The sequence below is a fragment of the Nematolebias whitei genome, chromosome 7 (genome assembly GCF_014905685.2).
Source record: "Nematolebias whitei isolate Nwh7 chromosome 7, NemWhi1, whole genome shotgun sequence".
Lineage (NCBI taxonomy): Eukaryota > Metazoa > Chordata > Actinopteri > Cyprinodontiformes > Rivulidae > Nematolebias > Nematolebias whitei.
The window spans coordinates 50,382,329-50,389,154 of NC_056504.1; the positions used below are offsets into that span (position 1 = coordinate 50,382,329).

At 43.1% G+C, this 6,826-nt stretch overlaps 1 protein-coding gene across 1 annotated transcript in view; it reads right to left on the reverse strand.

Annotated features, from left to right (window-relative positions):
- The window catches only part of LOC119412706 (monoacylglycerol lipase abhd6-A), a 9,659-nt gene extending 4,629 nt beyond the window's left edge, over positions 1-5,030 (reverse strand). The window contains exons 1-4 of the mRNA XM_037679742.1: positions 4,983-5,030; positions 3,778-3,908; positions 1,102-1,261; positions 85-198 (exon numbers count right to left, since the gene is read on the reverse strand). Of these exons, the coding sequence (XP_037535670.1) occupies positions 85-198; positions 1,102-1,261; positions 3,778-3,896 (393 nt within the window). The 5' untranslated portion in view covers positions 3,897-3,908; positions 4,983-5,030. The remainder of the gene's footprint in view (positions 1-84; positions 199-1,101; positions 1,262-3,777; positions 3,909-4,982) is intronic.
- Between the last annotated feature and the right edge of the window lie 1,796 nt (positions 5,031-6,826).

A 6,826-nucleotide genomic window follows, 5' to 3' on the forward strand; every position in this document is an offset into this window, starting at 1 on the left:
TATATATATATATGTGTGTGTGTGTGTATGTATGTGTGTGTGTGTGTGTGTGTGTAATTGTCTCGTCGCATGTTTAGTACCGACCTGGTGGATTCTGCTGACTTGACCCTGGATGCTATAATCTTCTGCACCGGTTCGACTTGTCCCCTCATGTCCCGGCATGTCCAAACAAACCACGTGCACGTCTCTGGGGAGGTACTGGAGGGGAAAACAAACACACTAAAGTTTTAAGGTTTGGGTGATTTCTGACACGTAATTATTTAACAAAAACTAAACCAGAACCCAGAGGCTGTGAGTGAAATCCTGCATCCAGCCTCGCTGCCTCCAGAGGATTTAAGATCAACTGATCATCATCTGTGGGACCACCTCTACGAGAGCGTACAGGTGCGTTAACACAACGCCAAGGCAGAAAGACAACAGCAATGACCTCAGAGAAGCAGCTGTTGCTGCCCGTCAATCTGAGAAGGGTCAAAGGTCATTTAGAGTCCATGTTCTACTGAGAGAAAGATTATTCACAAGTGGAAAACATATAAGACGTCTTCCCACAGATTCACCCTGAAGGTCAGACTGTGCAGTGCTCAGAGAAATGAGCTCCATCTCAGACTCTACAGGCCTCAGTCAGCAGGTCAAAGGTCATGACCTCTTCCGTGGCAATATGACTTAGAACCCAAAGGGTTCTGGAGTCCAACAGCTGATGCTTGGACCAAACTGGGTCCATCAGGACCATGATCCCAAACACAGCAGCTGATCTACAACAGAACGTGTCAATAAAAACAGAACCAAGGTGCCGTAACGGTCCAGAGTCCAGAACCTGAACCTGACTGAGACTCTGTGGATCTTCAGAGAGCTGAGCAGAACCCTCAATGAACTGAAGCAATGATGCAAAGAAGAGTGGGCCAGGACTCCTCCAGAACCACAAGAGACTGATAAAGTCCTACAGAGAACCACAGCGTTGCGCTGCTGAAGATGGTCCAACAAGCTGCTGGGTCAGGGACAGAACCAGGTTTTCATACACAGATTCTGCATTTTGGTTTAGTTTTGATAAAATACAGAGTTCCCCGTTCCCTCCTCGTGTGTTCGTGATCAAATCTGAGCGTTTACGTTGACGACGGGCAGCCACATGTCCTTGGTGGCAGAGAAACCGTGCAGCAGCAGCAGTGATGGCGTGGTGCCCCCCGGGGCCCCCCGGCTGGAATAACAGAAGCGATAACTTCTGCTGTGGGAGTAGCGGACCACCAGTCCCAGCCTCCAGCGCCAGTACCTGAGGAGGAATTCAGCAGGAGACAACTGATCATCTTCTACATCAGCAGAAGGTCTTTTACAAGTTTTATTTGGACTTTGGCAGCTTTTCCACCCAGGTTCAGTTTTTCTACCTGAACATTGACAGAAAACTCTCACCTGTCAATCATTTGAATCAACCTGCACAAATGGGAGTGATGAAACAGCTTCCAGTTGTCTCCATCTTTTTACCCATCTATCTTTTTGTTTGTGCCGTTTTATCTCCCCGTTTCTGCTGCGCCCCGACAACAATCTGCAGCAAACATCAGCAGGCGTCTCGCTTTCTGTCTTTTTCTTATTCTCAGATTTGTCTCGTTGATCTTAATTAGTCGTGGGAACAAAGAAGTAGAGGAAACGGTTTGATGCAGTGAAGAGTTGACATTACAGAGTATTTGATCTCCCTTACGTTGGTAAAACTCGTTATAGCTTTTACAAGGAGTAAACCTGTCGCGATAAACAATAAATCAATAAATCGCTTGATAAATGAAAATGATCAACTCATTTTCATTTATCAGCTTTATCGTGTCTTCGTGTCTCTCTTTCTACTGAAGACACTGGATGACAACAGGCTCAACTCCGGTGCTCTTCACCGACCCCTCCCTTTCTCTTTAAAATCTGTTTTAACGTCCAAAATCGTGTTTTTGGATCGCTAAAAGCAACGAAGCTGAGAAGCTAAGCTACGAGCTAAGCTAACAGGCCGACCTCCGGAAAAAATCCTCCGTCTTGTCAAAGCTCCAAAAGTCACGGTTGAAACTCGTGCCTTCGTGCAAAAAGTTTTTCCTCTGCAAAAAGATGCTGAGAACTTGTTTACTGATTTTTTAAATTAAAAGCTTTGTTTGAAAAATGCTACACTAAAGAGCTCAAACCACACCGAGCGTCCGCCGTTTTGAGAACTGAAAAAAAGGAGAGATAGACAACCCATGTCACGTCAAGAGGCCTCCCTTATATTTATTACAGAGACACGCTACTCGCTCCCTCACTATCCATCCTTCGGTTCAAACAGTCTTATACTGCCATCCAGTGGTCAAAAAAAGGTGCTACACTCAAAACAAATTAACCAGCATTTTTTCTTAAATATGACAATAATTACTAATTATTGTCAAATGTCAAACAATATTATTGTTTATCGCAATAATTTCTGAGACAATTAATCGCCCAGCAACATTTGTTATCGTGACAGGCCTAATACCGAGTGTGTGTTGAGTGTGTGCTGCTGTTGTTCGGTGTATTGTTTTGTACTATTAGTGCTTAGTGTATTCTTAGTTTAGCCTATTTCTGAGTTCATGTCAGCTCTTATTACTGTTTTTATTTTACATTTTATTGTTGGCTGTAACTGGGACCCTGTGTGCACAAGTTCGTTCCACCACGTCGTTAGAATGACAAATAAAGAAACTTTGACTTTGATAAAAGTGGGTATTTAAGGTGTTTATTACGCTTATAAATAAATGCGTTGTGCTTTCTGAATCCTGTCAGGTCCATTGCAGCTGGACACGGATCTGAAGGCCTCGTTAAACTTTTATAATCCAAGGTGTAGAAACAGAATCAGAAAATCTCCCAGACATCTGATCAAACTGCAGCTCAACTCTGCACAAACCGATTCAACACAAGGATTTAACCATCATCCGTCCGCGTCACCTGTTAAAGTTTAGCGTTTGCTATTGGCATTATTTAACCAGAACTTATCCTGAACGTTCCTTGATCTGTTTATTTCATGTTTTATTCAGCCGAGCTGCTTAAACAAGCTCTTAGGTGACGGTGCTGAGTCACGGTGGTGCAACGAGCCCGTCCACTGCGTTCCTTTATTAAGTGATCTCAAAGTCCAGCCCAGGCCAAACGTTTACTTCACCAGTAATCTGCGGAAGCCACCGAGTTCAGTTAGAAACCGTTAAAGGTTTGCAACATTTTCATTAAGTCAGACCTTCAACACCTTTGCCACGATTCGCCCGTTACTGCTTCTTTTTCGTCACTCACATCTCGTCCTGCAGCTTTCTGAAAATTCAAAACGAGAACCACCGAAACAAACCACGGGATGACCGAGTGTTCAAATCCAGCTCGGTCTTCAGAGCAGAACCATCATTCAGGGTTCAAACGGGTCACAGGATGTTGGGCTTGAACTGCTTTAACACTTTGTACACGATCACAGCTGAACACGGAGGAGTTTACTGGTTTTACCAAAGAACGGTCGACTCAGCCCGATGATGTCTCAAACTTTTGAGACCTATGATGTTTTCAAATGTTTGGCAAAAGAAAAAAAAACCTCTCACTTCCACAGGTGTTACACGTTCTTGGGGATAATAAAATTATTGAACTTCCACAATTTATACACAAAAAGTCAACATTGTGACATAAACAAGCCAAAGTCCAAAGAAAAACTTAGAAAGAACTCCTGAACGTCTCGTGATGAAAACTATTGACTTGTTCCTCAGGTCACAGAGAACAAATGAAAGATTCAAACATAAAGGAGGAATCGAAGCAGTGTGTTGTGTTCAGGTTCTTTACCAGTTGTAGGCCTTCAGGAGCGCTCCGGGCCAAAACAGCAAGGAAGTAACGAAGGCGAACACAGGAAACGCCACAATCCCTCCTGTTAGCATCACGACTTTATCCACAGTCAGCTCCATCTCTGCAGACTCCTTTAAAACACAAAACACAGGATTTATCTTTTAACTCTCGAACTAAATGTTTCCTTATCAAACCACAAAGTGCTCCTCTGCATCGAAAGGAGTGAGTCGAGGTGGTTCTTGTTGGTTTTCCCACTGGAAAGAGACCCCAGGGCAGACCCAGAACTTCCTGGAGGGGTTATATGTCTCTGGTCCTTGGGGTCCTCCAGGAGGAGCAGGACGTGTGAGGACAAACCCTGCGCACTATCATCAAACAAAGCTGTGAACAGTAAAAACTGTTTGAACAAAGTGTTCATTTTCAAAAAGCAAAAACTGTTGCGGACTGCAGATCGTGAAGCTGCTTCTGAGGCGTCTCTAACGGCTCTGGAAGGGACAGGAACTAGCTGTGTCACTGGTACTGTGGCGGGTCAGAATGACAGAAATCAGACCTGCTGACGGGCTCAACGTGCAAGAACCAGTGCTCAAAGTGTGGACAAACTCAGCCCTGGATGAGCCGTGGACTGGTGGAACCAAAGGTTCCTAGTTCTTGGATCTTGCCAGTTCCTGTGAAAAGTCTTTACAACCGTTCGGTCTCAATGCCCCAAACTATCAGGACTATCAAAAAATGTTCTTGGCGTCCAAACCCAAACCCCCTGCACCTGGATCCAGGAACTCTTTTGCCCCACCTGGAGTGTGGTTCCTGTGGTTCAAAGGTCAGAACATCTGGGACTGTGTGGTGCTCAGGATTATAAAACATGTCAGCAGATGAGAAAACTGAAGACAGCCGACTGGATCAGAAGCAGACACTTCAGAACCGGCTGGTCTTCCGGGTCTCAAAAAGCAGAAGAAGCTGAGCTGAAACGTTCAAGGGTTTAAAACCAGAAACAAGCGAAACTTCGCTGTGGTCCGTGAAGGTGTCACTTCATTCTCACCTGAAGAATGAAGTGACACCTTCACCTCAGTGTTTGACACCGCGTGACTCATCTCACAGTTAATAACGTTTCACTAACACATTTCACAAGTTATAACGTTTCACACGTTTAATAAGACAAACATAAAGTCTGTCACATCAAAACAGTCCCGTCAGAGTAACATGTTAACAAGCACCTGTTCAGCAGAGACACCGCACCTGTCCGCCACCTCCTGTCCTCCATTCAAAGCGCTCCTCCTCCTCCTCCTCCTCCTTTTACCCAAATTACACAACATCTTTGATCCGTGCTGCGTTCATGGGCCGTCGGACATATGAAGACGGCCCTTTGACGTCAGAGGTGAGTCTCCACACGAGGGCGCCACAACCTCGAGATGTTTCAGATCAAACTAAAGAAGTTTGGAGTACGTGAATGGCTGTTTGTCTCGTTTGTCTTCGTGTGTCCCTGTGATGGACTCACGACCTGTCCAGAGTGGTCCACAGAGGACAGTGGCGTTTCTGTGTCCACAAACGTCTTCTTCTGTCCAATGGATGAAACTGAAGTCACGTGGTAAGTAATATTTATTAAATAGTACCGCTCACAGGTAAAAATCACAAAATCCTCTACAGAAATGTCAAAATACAATAAAACAAGACACATGTATCAACATTTTTATTTTATTAAACCTTTATTTAACCAGATAAAAACCCAGTGAGATCTTTCACAAGGATGACCTGGACACGTGACGTCATAAAACAAAACAAGTAGCAAGATTATGAAGACTTCAGAAATATATAAAAATATAAAACATACAGTATAACAGTAAATGGCAATAATTATTTAAAACAATAACAATTTAAGATCTAAAATACAGGCACTGTTGACAAGATATCCTTTGTTGGTTTTTTAAAAGTTTGCAAAAATCACTCAAATAACAAGTTCTGTCAGTTTTAATTCAACTTGCAAGGCGTTCCAAGCTGGGGGGCAGAAAAGATAAAAGCTTTCGTGCCCTTTTCTGTTCCACACGAGGAACATGAAGATGCAAATAGTCCTTGGAGCGTAAGGCAGAACCACTGTCCATTCTTCGTATAAAAGTACATAAATAATGTGGAAACAGACCAATAAGAGACTTGTACACCAAAGTCATCCAATGCACATGTCGTCTGTTAAACAGGGAGGACATACTGGTTTTAAGATGGAGATCACAGTGATGATTAAGGTAGCTCCAACCAGTAATAAATCTTCATGCACAGTGGGTACACTGGATTCAATGACTGTAGACAACTGCTTGAATCACACACATATAAACATCTCCATAGTCAAGTACTGGCAAAAAAGTAGCCGTGATCAAAGCTTCCTTGCTCTAAGGGAGAAACATGATTTGTTTCTAAAGAAGAACCCGAGCTTCACCCTTAATTTGGAGATTAGGTGTTTCACACGAGATTTAAAAGAAAGCTCCTCGTCAATAATTAAGCCCAGGTATTTATGACAGGAGACCCTCTCGAGAACTTTACCTTGGGCAGTTTTTATTAGAGGGATATTCTCCAATGGGACAGATAAATGTGAAAAAAAAAACCCAACAACAACAACACTATTTTAGATCTATCAGCATTTAAGACCAATTTTAGTTGCTCAAGACGAATCTGCACCTCATCAAAAACAGCCTGTAAGAATTCAAGTGCCTGATCAACTGAATTTGAACAACAGAAAATTACACAATCATCAGCATTAAAGTGGTAGGAGGCATTTTGCATATTTTCACACAGTGCAATAATGTAAATTGTAAATAAGATGGGCCCCAAGACAGAGCCCTGGGGTACGTCTTTTTTTTTTTTTACTTTAAGAAAACTTGAGCTTACTCCAGCCATCTGTACACACTGTATCCTATTTGCCAAATAATCTCCAAACCAGTAAGATGCTTCTTTTGGAGATGCCCAGTTTGAGAAGAATATTTACCAGGGTAGTGTGGTCCACCGTATCAAATGCCTTGGATAAGTCAATAAACAATCAAATGCCTTGGATAAATCAATAAACAATCAAATG